The sequence below is a fragment of the Mastigoproctus giganteus genome, chromosome 9 (assembly GCF_048544385.1).
Source record: "Mastigoproctus giganteus isolate SK-2022 chromosome 9, ASM4854438v1, whole genome shotgun sequence".
Classification (NCBI taxonomy): domain Eukaryota; kingdom Metazoa; phylum Arthropoda; class Arachnida; order Uropygi; family Thelyphonidae; genus Mastigoproctus; species Mastigoproctus giganteus.
Window position 1 is genome coordinate 73017265 of NC_143583.1, and position 18147 is coordinate 73035411.

Consider the following 18147-nt stretch of genomic DNA (forward strand, 5'->3'; position numbering starts at 1 on the left):
CGGTCAGAGGAGTTCACAAGATAGGCAGAATACAAGAAACAGTACCGTATTCAGCAGTCACGGGCTTGAACCCCGGTCACTCAAGGCATGTGTACTTATGCACCCGCGCACCTGACAACTAGGCTACGGCGGCGATACTATTCCTGTCTAATAGTATTCTAATACTATTTTGTTTTTGTGCCCACTATACTGCAACAAACATGATGTAGAGCACTTAACTTAAACTACACATAGCTTATGTGGATTACCTATATGATTTTTTTTTTTTTTTATGTGAACCACAAACACGAGAGGTATAAGAACCTATAGTACTTAGTACCGTGCTTGGGTTTGAGGTTAAGAAGACGAAAGAAGATATTTGTTGACATTGGACTTGAACTTCTGTAGATTGTAATTTACAGAAGTTCAAGTCCAAGTTCAAGTTCAAGTCCATTCAAATATTAGGAAATACGTATGAAGGAAGGTTGTTCCAGAAAACGGCAGTTGAATGAATAAATGAGGAAGATGAAAAGTTGGTTCTGTGGGTGTGGAGTTGGACAGTAAATGGATGTTGGCTAGTGGCGGCACGTGTTCGGACTGTTTTGAAAGAGAGAGCAGGAATTATAAAAGCCAATTCAAAAGAACAGTGCCCATGGAAGTATCTGTAGAAGAGGCATGCAGCAGAAACAGGACATCTATGAGACAGCGAGTGGAGAGACTCTGTTAGAGATTAATCATTAATTAACCCAACTGCCCTCTTCTGAATGGAATCAAGAAGCCTGAGAGAGGTTTTGGGGGCACCACCCCAGCTGTGGGAACAATATTCCATGGCAGGGCGGATTTGCGATTTATACAGAGTGAGCAGCTGTTTGGAAGAAAAGTAACGCCGAGAGCAAAAGAGAAAACCAAGTTTTTTAGATGCAGGGGAAGCAATATTTGTAATGTGCTTGTGCCAAGAGAGATTAGAAGTCAGGGTAATCCCCAAAAGAGATATATATTTTGCCTAGAAATCGGAGTGTCACTAAAGATAAGCATAGGAGCAGAAGAATCCTTTTTGCGAGATATTAGTGAATGGAACAAAGGGGTGCTCTTACGAAGAAAGGCTTAAGTTTTGCAAATTACAGTGTCTGGAGACTAGGCACCAGCGAGGTGATCTGATAGAGGTGTATAAAGCTTTGAATGGTTTAAGCATGCTCAATGCTGATGGGATTCTTCCTCTAGCTCAGAAAGATCACCTGAGAGGGCATAAATTCAAATTGAGGAAAGACAGATGTAGGATAGACGTGCGGAAATTTGCCTTTAGCCAGCAGGTGGTTGGTTGGTGGAACAGACTTCCATCCCTTGTGGTGGAGGTTGATAGCCTAAATAAGTTTAAGGCTCAGCTGGACAGGTATTTTGAACGAACAGAGGGGTGAAGTGGAAGTGGGTTTTTTTTTTTTTTTTTTTTTGGCTGATGCTGCATAAGCTTGCTTTCTTGCATCAAATGCCTCTACTAATGCTAATGCTAATATAAGACAAGACTGAGTTTTAACTAAATCAACTAAGTTGTCTTTGCCCCACATGAGAATTACCTGAAGATCGGCATTTAAGGAATTGGTAGCAGATTTTCGAGAAGTTAAAGCTGATTGAGCAGGACAAGGTTTCTCAAAATGGAAAGTTGAATGCAATGTGCTATCATCGGCAAAACTATGGATAGCATTTCTAGTCAATGGAAGAAGGTCATTGATATACAAGAGGAAAAGAGTGGGAGAAAGAACTGAACCTTGGGGAACACCGGCATTAGTGGAGAAGTTAGAAGACAGAGAGCCATCTACCATCACCCTCAGTGAGCGATCAGAGAGAAAACTGGATAACCAATTACTAAAAACAGTTGGCAAACCATAAGATGGAAGCTTGATTAGAAGACCTTTATGCCAAACACGATCAAAAGCCTATGAGATGTCAAGAACAACTACTTGTGTTTCACCGAACCTTTCCATTGAATTAGTCCATAAATGGGTAACATAAGCCAGAATATCTCCAGTGGATCGACACTGACGGAATCCATACTGGTGATCGTTGATCAGATGGAAGATTTCTAGGTAGTTTAAGAGTTGGCGGTTAATTGATTTCTCCATTACTTTAGAAGAATAGAAGTAATTGCAATGGGACGATAATTGGATGGGAGGGATTTGTCACCCTTTTTAGGAACTGGCTGGATATGAGCAAATTTCCAAGCAGAAGGAAAAACACCTTTGGAATAAGAAAGTGAAAAAAGGCAGCAAAGAATAGGAGTAAGTTCAGGAGCACAGATTTTGAGAACAAGTGGAGAAATACCATCAGGACCTGGAGCTTTCTTAGCATCAAGATTCATCAAAATCCTTCTGATATCCTTTTGACGGAAGACCACAGGAGACATTGAATGGAGCATGTTGGGAATGGTGGGAGGTGTTTTACCAAGATCATTAATACATGAGCTGGAAGAAAAATGGGATGCTAGCAGGTCAGCTTTATCATTGGCTGAAGTGACAACAGAACCATCTGGTTTGGACAGAGGTGGGAGCAAAGATGGGCAAAAGTTGCGGCAAGTAGCTTTGGCAAGAGACCAGAATGCTCGGCTACCATTAGGACAAGAAGCAAGTTTTCTACTCTTAGCCTGTTCAAACTCTAGTTGGACTGATTAATAACTGCTTTACAACTGTTGCGAGCTTTGGTGTAGGCAGAAAATGAAACTGAAGAATTAGAAACAAGCCAATTACGATATGCAACATTCTTCTCTTGGACAGCCTTAGCACATTTATTGGAAAACCAAGGTTTAGATAAAGGACGAGATTTTAAAGTGGAGTGTGGGATAAAGGATTCCATTCCTGCAAGAATAATTTCACTGACATGATCTGAGCAAACATTGACATCAGAAGTTTTGAAACAGTAATCCGACCAAGGAAAAGAAGAAAAGAAGTCTCGCAGGTCATTCCATTTTGCATTCTTGTAATGCCAAACAACACGTGGTTGGGAATAGCCATGAGATCAAGGTTCCATTGGAGAAGAGACAATCACCAAGTTGTGATCTGAAGTGCCTAAAGGACCTCTCACTTCGACCGTGTACTTAGAAGAGTTGTTTGTGAGAAAAAGATCAAGCGTATTGGCTGTATGATTAGGAATTGTTGTGTATTCTTGTAGGTAAATGAACAATCTGTGCTAGGTCATTAGTAATTGCAAAAGCCTCAGCATCTCGACCTGCTGGGTCGGTGTGACTAGAAAACGGAAACCAGCTGGAGTTTTGAACATTAAAATCACCAAGGAAAATTGCTTCACTGTTAGGAAAGTTGGACTGGAGAAAGGCAAGTTGCAAAGAGAGGAAGTCAAAGAGCTCCAAGTGATTAGTGGAGTTGGGAGAACGGTAGAGACAACAGATGAATTTGACACAATGAGGTAGAGAGATTTTAAGCCAGAGAAGATCAAAGAGAGGAGATTCCAAATTGCCAAGTCTCTGACAGGGAATATCAGAACGGACATATGCACAAGTACCACCTTTGAGGCAAAAGGAATCATACAGCGAATAATTTGGGCATCTGAGATGAGCAGTAGTTGAATCAACCGATAACTGAGATTCTGTCAGAAAAAGTACATGAGGTTTGGTAGACTGCAAGTGGAAATGGACATCGTTGAGATTAGAATTGAGACCACGTATATTTGTGAAATGAATTAGGAAGTCCTTGGGAGGTTTAGATCTTTTCACAGATAAGCTTGCTCTATTAGTTTGACAATTCATGGTGTATTCAATAGTAAGAAAAAGTAGGTGGGACATGCTGTATGAAGTAATGAAATTTTTGGATATGGCATACATGTGGTAAGCATATACCCAGATCCTTGACATAACGTGGCCTTGACAATGCTCCCCACATACACACTACTCGGACTCCCTCCAGTCACTATCTGGCAGAGTAGAGGTAGCAAGATTATACACTAGCTGATCCGGAAGCTTCCTAGAGAGTTACCTATAGGTTCAGTCCGGTGTACTAACTAGCGGCCGGCCTGCGAACACCGTTTTAGAGCTGTACCTTCAAAATGTAAGGAATATTGGATCTCGTCACGACATTCATCATAACCTCAAAAGCCATCAATCATACTGCTTGATGGAAGAGATAGGGAAGGGTTGGCCGGAACTTAGCTCTAGAGACTAAACATGGGTTCCACCACTTCAAGCCTCCAATAAGCAAAGTGGTGGTATTTCACCGGTTGATGAGAGTCATCTACCACCTAGTACTGCCTGGTAACATAGAGGGGCGGCGTTCCTCCATGTGGTGTGGGCGTCACACCTCGACCCCTGCTTATGTTGGTTCACACCTGGGTGGTCACACACCATGTACTAGTGCATGGAGGTTATACCCAGGATTACTAACAGTCCTACCATCGTGAAGGTGCAAGCAGAGGATTTGGCTGTCACAGACCGTCCAGACTTCGCCGAAATTGGGTCCACTTGACTTGAGTGTCACCCAAATATCAGTTCCATCAGCGTTTTAGACTCCCAGGTAGCAAGTACAGCTTGTCTGGCATATCTGAGAGAATGTCTGTGACAACCTCAAGGACCTATATGATATGAAAAATAAATAAATAATTGCTGGATTTCTGTATTTGTCTGATTTTAATTAAATTTGGGATGGCATTTAAAATTTTTATTTCAAATTTTTGATGTGAAAAAAGATAATTTTAAGATCATTTTAAGTGTGAAATAAATCACTCAGCAAAATGCGTAAAATACCTGTTGTATATTAATTTTTATTAATATCCAAAGAAACAAATTTTTATTAATATACAAGAGTAAGGCTAGGAATAATGTAAACAAATTGGATTAATTTGAAATATTAGTTACGTCAACAAATGCAGACATAGTGAGGATATAGGAAACATGTGCAGACAAAGTGAAGCATAATTTTAATGGCATATACAGGGTGTCTCAAAAATACACGGCATAACTTCAGGAATAAGTTCCTAATATATGTAGACAATAAAAATATTTTATTCCAACATAGTTCCGGAAATACTTGGTTCCCGAGTTATTAACCGGAATATCTATCTCCCGCAGGTGATTTCCTTCATCACAAGGTACTATCATATGTCAAGCTATTCCTAACTGGCCCCCTTAGCAAGTAGCCCATATGCCAATATTTCATAACTGTTTTATTTGTTACAAATCCTTGGTCAATCACCTTAACAAAACAACAATTACAAAAGTCTAACTTGACTTATGACTAAAATTAAAAGAAAGCACAACCTTTAGCCTCGCGGCGGAGACGGCGCCTCCGCCCCCACCACTAGTTTCCGTCCCCACCACGAGGAGGTAGGTTGCCCTATCTAGTAAAACATTGTCTGACACCTCTCAGACTAAATAATAATACAATTGATCTTTCAAAATACACAAAATTGATCATACATTCAATACATACTCACACCGGTCTGGTCCCTGCGAACCCCAACGCTGACGTTACTGTGACCGACGATCCCCAGTCACCACCGGGAGAAGTCTTTTACAATCACTGGAAGAGGGGATACCCTCACATGATACCAACTAATCCTGTTCCGTTCGTCTCTTTAAGGTATCGACCGCCTTTAGATATTCAGGACAAATTCGATTATTAGCATCATGGTCGGAAGGCATCTTCCTCCTCCAGCAATTTACACATTTTGGAACCTCTGCTCTTTGTGTACAAGACTTGAATGTATGTCCACTCCCAGCACAGTGACTGCAGAACTCGCCCGCATCACAGTACCGGGCCACATGGCCATACGCCATACATTTATAACATTGTGTCGGGGTCCACAACTCCCGAACACGGTGCGAGCTCCAATTCAAAAATACTCTAGAATATTTCAACAAGTATCTTCGTATGCGTGGGGAAACCTCCACCACTACATTATCTCCTGAAGAATTCCTTGCTTTATTCTTTGCTAGTATTTTTATTTCGGAAAGAACTTGGTCTTTATTGACGAATCCGTCCACCAAGTTCCTTTCCCACAATTCATTATTAAAAGACTCACGATCTATGTCTGAACTAACATCGAAAATGACTAATCTTGGTAGTCGACGAAGGGGCCTCTCTACCTCCATCCCAAGCTTTTGCACCTCCGTGCACTCTTCAGTTTTCTTAACATCAAGTTCAGAAGCAGTTTCGATCATAACCCTTTTATTTCGTATAGGTCGAACTGATACTACCTTGACATTAGTTAAAACCGGTGCAACTCGTGCCATTAACTCGGTCTTTACTTGGTCACTAGTACTATATTTGTCCACCTTAGCCTTCACTATAACCGTTTTATTCTTGGATTTAATCTCACTCGAACTAACCGCCTCTGCATATGATCTTCGATCAGGGACTTGTTCTGCTTTTTCTTTCTGTTCCATCAAAGTACTCAACTTAGTCTCAAGGAGCACATTTTGGACAGTCAAAGACTGCACACACTTAGCCATCTTGTCCCAATATCCCATTACAATATTCAAATGACGTCCACTTGGTTTATTTAAAGCCGATACAAAAAGCCTTAGCTTGGTTCTATAAAAATCCAATTCCTTTAAGGTAGTAGGTTCTAAGTCACACTGTATCGGTTTCGAAGACTTCTTCTTCGTAACTATACGTGTCTTCTCCTTTGAACTCTTCCCGTCTGGAATTCTTTTCTTTACAGGTGGTCTACTCGAGACCTCTCCTGATTCTTCTTCATTCGAAGACTCGGAGTTTCCCTTTGAAGACTCTGTAGAAGACTCTGCCGAAGATTCTTCTCCTGACTCCTCCACCAGAGGGACGGGGATCTTCCTTCTAGTTTTTGGCATATCTCACAAAATTTTGATCACACGAAATTACAAAAAGAACCAGTCCTAAACAAGCTCTATCTGCCAGCTGAGGGAACAATCACCTCAGCTGCCCAGCCCAGACCACTAGGAGGAAGAGCCTCTTCAAAATAATTTATTGCACAGGGATCAAACAAAACAGCCGCACTATCAAAAGACAAATCAAGTCGCAATGATAAAGTTCTGACCAACTATTCAATAAATCATTTGGCACCTGGACCCCATCATAAGGTACTGACAGAATCTGTTGGTTTTCCATTCCGACCATATACTCAAATCAGGAACAAGCGGATATGCACTTTATGTACAGTTTGGCAGACAGCAATGCTCTGGAGGCTCATCGTTTGTACCACAAAAGGTTCCCAGAACAAAGATGTCCAGACAGGAAAACGTTTAAAGGTATCCATCGCCGCCTTTGTGAATATGGGACCTTTACACCTCTTGCTGCCGACAGAGGACGACCAAGATCTACGGCTCCTGAAGTAGAGGAGGAGATTTTGGGTGTTGTGCATGCTTGCTGTGGGGCCATTTAAAGTCATTGGTGTATTCAACTTTGGTAGCTGATGTGGAAACTCTCCACAATCGAATTTTGGCAGGTTGTGAGACAATACGAAACATGCCAGGAATTTGGCATCGTCTTTGCGAGTCCTTGAGACGTCAATGTGAGGCAGAAGGTGGACATTTTGAACAATTACTATAAGGTGACACAGACAGTTAAGTGTCACAGACAGACCTTCAAAACTCGGAAACCAAGCATTTCCGGAACTATGTTGATATAAAATAGTTTTATTGTCTACATATGAGGAATTCATTCCTGAAGTTATGCCATGTATTTTTGAGACACCCTGTATAGTGTGTACAGGCAGGATGGAGGGGAGGGAAGTAATTCTCTTAATTAAGAAACATACAGAGCCTAAGACAGTGCATCCAGATGTTGTGGACATCCACTGCAATGTTGAGTCATTTTAGTGTGACATAAGCACTGTGAAACTAAACTGAGAGTGGGAGTGTGTTATAGGCCTAATGACTGTGATAAGTATAAAAAACAACTGAACAAACAAATAGAGTTAGCAGTAAATCAGATTGCCTATGTTCATGGAAACTTGTAGGTTTGTTGCTCATACAGTAGCAGAAATTTTCTGGATTTATTGGATGACTGTTTCTACAGAAGCTTGTTAGAGAGGCAACAAAAGAAATAATATTGTTCTGATTGTCAGCAGTGACTCATCATGCATTAAGAATATCCAGATAAAGTAAGCACTACCTTAGGCATTTTTAAATTCCTTTAAATGGGACCAATTGATGATATTGCCAACTTCTTCTTCATTGTGCCATCTCTTTGCAGAGGTTGGCTGTCATCTTTACAATGGATGTACATGAGCTAGAAGTCCCTAAACAATCCCTCGTTACTCTGATCATACCACTCTCTGAGGTTTTCCAGCCAAGATTTCCTTTGACTTCTTTTTCCATTGATCTTGCCCCGGATTATCATTTGCAACATCTTATATTTGCCATTCCTCATCATGTGACCTAAATATTTTAGTTTCCTCTCCTTAATGGTGTTAGTTATTTCTGTCTTTTTCTTCACCCATCTCATGATTTCAGCATTCTTTATCTTATCCATTCATGACACTCAACATTTGTCTGTAACATCACATCTAAAAAGCATTTAACTTATTCTGGGTCGGTATCCAGGACTCAGCTCCATAAAGGAGGACAGAAAAGATATAATATTGCAGTATTCTTGTTCTTAAAGGAAGCACAAGATCACTGTGGCATAAAAGATTCTTCATCTTAAAGAAGGCTGCATGTGGTTGTTCAATTCTTGAGTGTACCTCAATAGAATGATCCTAGTCCTCACTCAGCATACATCTAAGATAACAATAACTTTTGACCCTTTCAATTTCTTCATTATTGATTGTAATTTTTGTTTGTACTTCTTTCTTACTGATCATCATGAATTTTGTTTTATTGTGTTTAACTTCAGACCAAAATTTTCACTTGTTCTATATACTCTATCCATTAATGATTGTAAATCATTCTCAGAGCTGGCAAGCAAAATAGTATCATCTACATATCTAATCATGTTTACTGTATTGCCATTAACCTTTATCCCTTCTGTATTTCCTTCTATAGCTTCTTTAAAAATTTCTTCAGTATACATGTTGAACAATATAGGTGATAGATAGAGCCTTGATGAACTCTTCATTTAATTTCTATCTCTTCTGACTTTTCTCCTTCTGTGCATACACTTGCTGATTACCCCTATACAAATTCACAATTATTCTAATGCCCTTGCCATCAATTCCAGTCTTTTGTAAAATTTTTAATATTTTGTCATGTCTTATATGATCAAAGGCTTTCTCATAATCTAAGAAGCAGATGTATACCTCTTGGTTCACACCTCAACATCTTTCTACTAGAGTTATGAACTGCAAAAAAACTTCCCTAGTACCTAGTCCTTGCTGTAGGCCAGAAGCGAAATATTACCAACTCCAATTCTAAATGGCAGACATTCAGAGAAGCAATCATGGAAGTTGCTAAGCTTTTTATTCCAACTAAGAGATATGGTTCAAAGTTTATGCCTAAATGGATATCAGACGAACAGAAGAGACTAGTGGCAGAGAAGAAATATGCATGGAATGATTATAAAGTACAAACTAGTCTGCAGTGAGGTCACTAAGGGGTTTAGGCAAGCTAAGACAGATTATGAGAAGCCCTTGTAGTAGCTAAACGATTAGCTACTTGAAGTAGCCAAATGATTTTGCTAATTTTCTTTGTTAAGAATTCAAAGAAAAGTAGCAAATAATTCTGTGCTTATGTTGGTACCAGAAGGACTTAATGAAAACATTGGTCCACTAGATATGAATAACATAACAGTTGATGATCCTGTTCAGGTTGCTGGTAACTAAATAATTATTTTGCATTTACATTCACACATGAAGTTTTTAGGAATGGGAACACCAGAAGAATGGCTGTAGGATGGATGTGCAAAAATTTGTTTTCAGTCAAAGCTTAATTGATTATTAGAACAAACTACCATCTGGTTTTGTAGAAGTGGGTAGGATGAATAAATTTAATAAAGAATTAAACATATTGTTAGATAGGATTGACAGATGAGGCTGGAAGTTTTTTTGCTGATGTTGTGTAAACTTACTTCCTTACATTTGCTGGTTTGTTTGTTTGTTATTTGGTTTTTAGGAGCATTAGCAACTAAGGCCATATTGCTCCGGGGATATGTGGTGGTCACTCCCTGACCTTTCCGCATCCTCTATTTGGTGGTCATGGGCTAAAACCCTGGTCTAATCAAGAAGCATGTGCTATGCACTGCTGCTCCTGCCCACCTGGCTACAGAGGCGCCACATTTGCTGGCAATAATAATGATATGATTAATAATAAAGTAAAAGTTCAGTGAAATTTTATGAGATAAGTGTTCATTGTGAGATAGTGCAGTGAAGTGAAATCAGTACTGGTATGCTGACCAAATGCTGCAAAGAAGCAAATTTGTTCTGCAACTACCAAGAAAAATAATAAATAAATCACAATTTGATCATTGCTAAAAAGTAACTATATTATAATAATTGCCTTTTCCTAATATCAGATGGGTGATTAATATTTTCAGTGTACAGATCATTTTTCATCACTGGTTTAAATTTTTTTTATTAATTTTATTTTTTAGTTTTGCATATTTTTGTTTTGAACTTTTACATGTTTTTAGGTAACATAGAATGCCCAATAAAAGAATGTCCTGCTGTAACTTGCTTGCATCCAACTTATGACCAGAATAAATGCTGTCCAGTGTGTGTGGAGTGTTTCTTTCAAGGTGATACATATAGAAATGGCCAGATATTTTTTCCTAAATCAGATCCATGCATGAACTGTTCCTGCAAGGTAAATATGGAATATATTTGTAAAATTGCATATGTACTTTAGGGCATAATACATTATAAGAATGCTGAATTCTTTTTAGAACTAAGTTTACTGCTGTTAATTCAGCAGTAAATTTGGTTCTAAAAAAGTTAAAATCAAATAAAAAAATTAAAGTCAAAATCCCAGTCCCTTAAGACATTGAGAGTTGCCATGCTGATACTGGCAGAGTGTTTCCATAATACCTGTTGCTATAGTGTAAGTAGTGCATAATTGTCCAAAATGTCCAAGTAAGTCAGGGATCTCGTGGCAGTGGTGGGTACAGCATTTTGTCAGCAGAATTGTATTCAGTAGGGTGAATATGCAGTTTCACAATCAAAGTTCATTCTTTCATAAGTATATTAACAACTCAAAATGACTAACCATTTTTTTTTTTTTTTTTTTCACTCAGATAAACTCAAATGAACCACAACCATCTAATTTGATTTCTCATAATCTGCCTAACCTCCTCTGTGACTTGATTGTATCTACCATAGGCTTTTTTTTATTGTTTTGTATTGCCCGATAATTTATATACATCCATTTTTCTTCTCTGCCACATGTCTCATGTAAGGAGGTGATTATCCCCTTGTATAAGGCAATGGTCAGGCCACACCTGGAGTACTGTTTACAGGTATGGAGGCCTCATTTTAAGAAGGATGTAGAGCTGTTGGAATGAGTACAGAGAAGGGCAACAAAATTTGTGAATGGAATAAAGGGTCACTCTTATGAAGAAAGGCTTAAGTTTTGCAAATTACAGTTTCTGGAGACTAGGCACCTGTGAAGTGATCTGATTGAGGTATAGGCCTTGAATGATTTGAGCATGCTCAATGCTGATGGGATTCATCCCCTTGCTCAGAATAATCACCTGAGAGGACACAAATTCAGATTGATAGATGTGCAGAAGTTTGCCTTTAGCCAGCAGGTGGTTGATTGTTGGAACAAACTTCCTGTCACTGTAGAAGTTGATAGCTTAAATAGATTCAGGGCAGAACTAGACAAACATTTGGAGCAAATGGATGGACGAAATGAGAAGGGGTTTTTTTTTTTTTTTTTTTAGCTGATGCTGTATAAGCTTGCTTTCTTGCATCATATGCCTGTACTAATGCTAATGCTAAATGAGACATGGAAGAGAAGAAAGACATAAATGGATGTCAGATGATCTGACAAACCTGACCACTTCATCTGTCCATCTGCTCTAAAAAATTATGTTATTCTTAAATTTATTCAAACTACTCACTTCCACAACACCATGTGGCAATTTGTTTGTTCCAGAAATCAATTACACTCTAGCTGAAATCAAAATTTTGCACATTTGTCCTGCAGTCATTGTTAATCAGTTTAAATGTATGTCACCTTTTGTTGTATTGCCAGAAAAAGAGCAAGAATACCATCAGCATTTAGTTTACTCAATCCATTCAAAGCCTTAATACTTCAGTCAGGTCGCTTGCAAGTGCCTAATTTCCAAATGGTGCAATTTGCAGAACTTTTATGGAAAAAGGCATTTTGTGGCAAGGCTATGAAGAGTATGCTAACCATGAAACACTTTGAAGAAAGTGTTTATTGATATAAGTGCTACATTATTCTTAAAATGAAGCTTCCAAACCTGTATGCAGTACTCAAGATCCAGCCTAACTGTTGCCTTATACAGAGGAATAAACACATCCTGGAAAAATTCATGTATATCAATATCTGTACCAATGTTAAATCTCAAATGCCACTTCTCAGCCCATTTCCTGATTTTATTTAGGAGGAGCTTGCAATATAAGCTTGCTTTCTTGTATCATATGCCTGTACTAACTAATGATAAATGAGACATCTTGATTTCCATCATAAAACCACTGAGCAACCTTTGTATCATTTGCAGGCTTCAACAATAAGCTTGAATGTGACTTCATCAGTATCATTAATAAATAATGAAAACAGTAAGAAGCCAAGCACTGAATCCTGAGAGACTTCACTAATAACATTAGTCCAATAAAAGAGGAAGAATACTATCGCATTTAGTTGAGTGGCAGAAGTCATTTCATTTTTTTTTATTTATTGAGTAAAGTGGCCACTAGCCAGCATCCTCTGTCTTCTGCCACTCAGCCTTCCCTTTACCCATAGCAGTAATTTGTCCCTAATGCTCCACTGCTCCAATTTGTATAGCTGTCTTTTGTATGTAAAAGCTGTACTAAAATTTAATGCAAAATTATTTCTTTGCATACAGTTCTTTCCTTTGTTATTGCATCATAGCTAATCAGATTGGTCAGACAGGATCCCCCTTAACATACCCATGCTGTTATTTCCATATAATTCTATTCCTGTCACAATGATCCTGCAATACTTTTTTTAACCACTGACCACATCATTTTCCATGTATTGCTTATTCCACCCTTTTATTCCTCCCACCTTTGTGAATAGGAGAGACATTTGAAAATCTCCAATGTATAGGAACCTGACACAGAGTTGATTTAACTAGGTCATGCTATATTATATTAATTCAGAAAGTTAATTGTCACCTTTTCAATTGTAATCACAAAAGTATAAGTTCACAAAACAATCTGTTTACAGAATTGTGAGTGATTGTGTGATTTTTTTTTTAGATGGGTATTGTTGAATGTCAAAGAATAGATCAATTTTGTAATCCCCAGTGTAGTCATCCAGTCAGAGTTCATGGGCAGTGCTGTCCTCTCTGTGATGGTAAGTGAAATATTAATTAGATTCTTTCTATTTGAAATGACTTCATAGAGAGAGATTTATTAAATTACATAGGTGATATTCTGTAATTATGGTACTGGCAATGTTGCTTCACTGCTCTATTGGAATGTAGAGTAGTTTAATTATATATTATATTATATAATTATAAATTTTGCAAAATATTTTGCAGTTGCTAATGCTCAATGTTTTGGAATTTTTCAGATTCAGCTATATATACCTGTTTTCCCAAATTATGGGCAAAATTCTAGGTACAGGATAAGAAAAAAATTAAGTCATGTGAATATGTTTGAAAATGGTTTTTATAGAAATATAAAAACCCTTAATTTTTAATTTTCCCATTTTACAATAATTGTTTAAAGTGATGATCTTCTACATGAATTGTGGAATTCATGTGGAATTCATTCAGCAAGCCACAGACCTTGGCTTGCTGAATTAGTGATTGCCAAACATTATCTATCATTCTCTATTTGGTGTGGATTGTTTCACAGCCATATTTGTTTCATTTCTGCAGTTCTGTGACATCCAGAATTTACATTTCATCTACCAAAAATTTTTAAATGATCCCACAGAAATTAGTCAAAGGGATTCACATTGACCATGAACCTCCTTGATACAAACCCATCTAAGTGAATGGGAGGCATCAAGGTGAGCCCTCACTTGTTTACTGAAATGCACAAGGATTCCAATGTGTATCAATCATGTGTCAGATCTTGTCCGGCAAGCAAGCAATCCTGGCAAAATATCTTCCAAAAGTGTTGGTCAGTTGCTTGTCCAGTTAATTGCTATGGAAGACGATGTGGTCTAATTAACGTATTATTATTATTGTTGCTCTTATATTATTGTTTCTCCCTGATTGGGGGATTCCACTCCATGACGAGTACTGCTACCAAGTACACAGGGTGGTTGTAATGTCTGGTGTTACTGTTGGTCGAGGAAATCTCTGACTATCCTACAGGTGTTCAGGATTGCGACTTTCTGAAGTTCCTTGTAGGTGTTCTCTGGCAGACCTATTGCCGCTATGCTGCTATGTAGAGTCTTTGGTACCATACCAGTAGTTGACATGATGATCGGGATGGTCGATACTTTTTGCATATGCCACATCTCCTTGACCTCATGTCTCAGGTTTGTGTTCTTCCTAATTTTTTCCTCGTGGGTTTTCTGGACGTTGCTAGTGTTGGGCACTGCTATGTCAATCAGATAGGTAGCCTTTTTCATCTTGTCCACAAGGGTTATGTCCGGTCTGTTGTGCAGGAAGGTCTTATCCATTATTATGGCGTGGTCCCAGTACAGCTTGTGGGTTGGGGTCTCTAATACTGCCTGGGGTTCGTACTTGTAGTACGGTATACTTTCTTTGATCAACTGGCATTTTCTTGCTAGCTTTTGATGTATTTTCCTGGCTACCTGGTCATGTCTATGAGTGTACTCAGTCTGGGTGATCACTTTGCATCCCACGGTGATGTGTTGGATCATTTTTGAGGCTAGGTGGCATTGTCGACATGTGTCATCAGATGCTCAGAGCTCCTTGTCGATGTATTTTTTATAGTTTATTAGTGTTGATTGCCTGGTCATGGATGGCGAGAATGCATCCTGCTTGTGAGCCATGCGTTGGAAGCAATGTGATCTATGTGACCCTGATGGAGATCATTGTAGTGTCTGCCATGGAGTGTCTTCTCTGCCCATCTTTCTAGCTTCATTTGTACCTCCTGGTTGGGGGAAGACTCCTCGCTTAGGTTGAGTGGGGCATACCGCTTGTCTATCTTCCTTATGGCCTGGTGGAGTGCTGCTGTGTGTTTCTGGAAGTAATCCTTCAGGTTAACTATCGCTGTTTTCTGTTGCTCTGTCAGGCCCCTTCCTCCCTCTTTCCGAGCTATTGTTAGTCTCTCCACTGCTGACTTCGGGTGATGTTGGTGGCTCTTGGTTATCATTGTCCATGTCTTTCGCATGATATCTTCTAGCTTGGTGTTAGTATGATATCTTCTAGCTCGGTGTTAGTATGATATCTTCTAGCTCGGTGTCTGTGACCCCAAAGGTGTATGTTAGTACTAGAGCTGCATAGGTGTTTATGGCTTTAACTGTTTCCTCCATTCAATTTTGCTTTCAGTAGGCTTCTGAGTCTCTGATGATATTTTTTGGTCAGGCACTTCTTGATTTCCTTGTGCTCTAACTGCTCAGTCTGCATCATCCCTAGGTATTTGTAGGTCTCTCTTTCTGTCATAGCTTCGATCTCTTTACCAGTCAGCAGCTGGTAGTATCGGCCAGCTAATTTTCCCTTATTTATTATTATTATTATTATTATTAGCCATATGGTGCAAGGAAGCCTGAGGCTAATGCTGCACCAGCCAAAAAAAAAAATTTCTGAATTACCCTGAGAGAGAGAAAGAGAAGTAGAAGGGAATCACCAAGAAAGAGAAGAATGATGATATCCAGCTCAGGACTCTGGGTGTGCCAAGCCCATACTCACCAGATGTGAGCCTCTTGAGGTAATAATCACCACCCACAATACCATAATAGAGATTAACAGAAAATTAGTCTTTGTATACTCCTACCATTATATGATGTGGATTTTCTTCTGCTCATTTATTCAAGCTATGTGAGGTGCTGATTCCATTATATGCAAATTTCACTTCATCAGTTAATTGTATCCAACCTCAAAACCAGGATTTTAGACAGTTTTATCAATGACAGAAGAGTCATTGGTAGAATTATTGTTATTGAAGATAGTTTGCTGAACTTAATAATTGCAGTTTCTGCAAATGAAAGAGAACAGTTAATTGTGAGTTTGGATTGAATTTGAAAGTGTCAGCAATTCTGTCCAGACATGAGAGGAGGGATTAATGATCAATTTGTCATTGTAGAGACTGTTCAAGCTCATTGAATAGATTTTTTTCAGCATGGCCTGTGCATTTTAATAGGAGAGAATGTTAACATGCAGGAATGGGATGCACTTATATAGAAGGGATGCAAGAATATTTACTCATGCTATTATTATTATTATTATTTCGTATGGCAAAAATGAGGATACATTTGTAACAAACAATGTCAAAAAATAAATAAATAAATTACAATAAGCCTAAAAACAATATTTACAGAAAAAAATTATAAGTAACATTTGATGAATTAAAATGTAATGTCCAGTTTATTCAGCCACTTAATAGAATCATCAGTAACACTATGTAGATCTTGGATGGAGCCTTCAAATCTCCTCTTTGGGCACTCCGAGATGACATGCTGGATGGTCTGGGGCATGTTGTCACAGTCGCAGAATGGGTTTTCAGTTTTTCCCCACTTATGCAGCCAAAACTTGCATCTTCCGTGATTTGTTCGGATTCTGTTCAGGGATGTCCATTCCTTTCTTGGTAAGTTGAAACCTGGAACAGCTCTGCATGGATCACTTATTAAGCCCAGGTGGTCGGGATTTGAAGTAGTCCAGTCTTCGCGCCAGGTCTGGTCAGCATTAAAATGTGACTTGATAAGTTTCTCGCCTAGCTTCCATGAGGGGTTCCTAGACTTCAATCTCTCCGGCGGCCCCGAGTGCCAAGCGTTTTCCAAGTGATCAAGTGATTTAAAGTGATTCTAGAGTGCGCTTCTCAATTATACTTATTTTACTATATTTATAGCGATCTTAATTTTTTAGTACTCCATAAGTAAGTTTTGCTAAAAGAATCTAGCAAACTAACAGAAAGGAAAGTCACCTTTCTTTTTTCTCTTATCTCAAACTAACCACCAACCCTACTAATTATAGCAGCTGCTTGGTCACTTGGTGGCACTGCTCTTGCCTCCTCGTGGCGGGGCTGGAAACCTGGGAGTTGGAAGGTACGCTCCCAGGGCTAAAAGAGCAAATCATGAGTAGTAAAGTCACTACTTCCCAAGGGACTTCAGAAAAGATCCCACCAAATCGGCTTGATGAAGAACCAGAAAATACTGCCAAAAGGCAAAGAACAGACGGCTCCAAACCATCACCGATTCCTTTGTTCCTAATCATCCACTCCACAGGAGAGGAGACACTAGGAAAGAAATCCCCATTTTTCATCCAAAAAGTCTTGGAAGGACTAGCCAGAACACCAAAAACGGTCAGGCGACTCCGATCTGGGGATTTATTAGTCGAAACGTCTAGTACTAGACATTCAGAAAAGCTACTGAATGTATCAAACTTTGGAGGTATACCAGTAGTGGTCACCCCCCATAACACTTTAAACTCTTCGCGGGGAGTAATCTCCGAATGGGACCTCTTACACGTTACTGAAGAGGAAATCAGCAAAGAACTCCAAAATCAAGGAGTGACAAATGTAAGACGGATTTCTATTCGGAGAGATGGAAATGTAATACCTATCAAAACCTTAATCCTGACATTTAACACACCAAAAATCCCATGCACTGTAAAAGCAGGATATTTGAACTGCCAAGTAAAAGTATATATTCCAAATCCTTTGCGCTGTTTCAAGTGTCAACAATTTGGACACTCGCAAACAGCATGTAGAAACACACCGACATGCGCTAAATGTGGATCCAAAGAACATCAGATTGATGAGTGCCCAGCCACAGCCCCAAAGTGTCCAAATTGTTATTATTATTATTATTATTATTATTAGTAGTAGTATTAGCTATATGGTGCAAGGAAGCCTGAGGCTTATGCTGCACCAGCCAAAAAAAAAAAAAAAAATTCCCAAATTACCCTGAGAGAGAGAGAGAGAGAGAGAGAGAGAGAGAGAAAAGTAGAAGGGAATCACCAAGAAAGA

General features: G+C 38.9%; 1 protein-coding gene across 4 annotated transcripts in view; it reads left to right on the forward strand.

Annotated features, from left to right (window-relative positions):
* The window catches only part of LOC150080448 (kielin/chordin-like protein), a 1054752-nt gene that overhangs the window by 620526 nt on the left and 416079 nt on the right, over nucleotides 1-18147 (forward strand). For all 4 annotated transcript variants that reach the window (XR_016547392.1, XM_090381408.1, XM_090381409.1 and 1 more), the window contains 2 exons: nucleotides 10521-10693; nucleotides 13297-13393. Coding sequence is in view for 3 of the 4 variants with exons in the window: in XM_090381408.1 (XP_090237534.1) it covers nucleotides 10521-10693; nucleotides 13297-13393 (270 nt within the window). In the remaining variant the exon portion in view is untranslated. The remainder of the gene's footprint in view (nucleotides 1-10520; nucleotides 10694-13296; nucleotides 13394-18147) is intronic.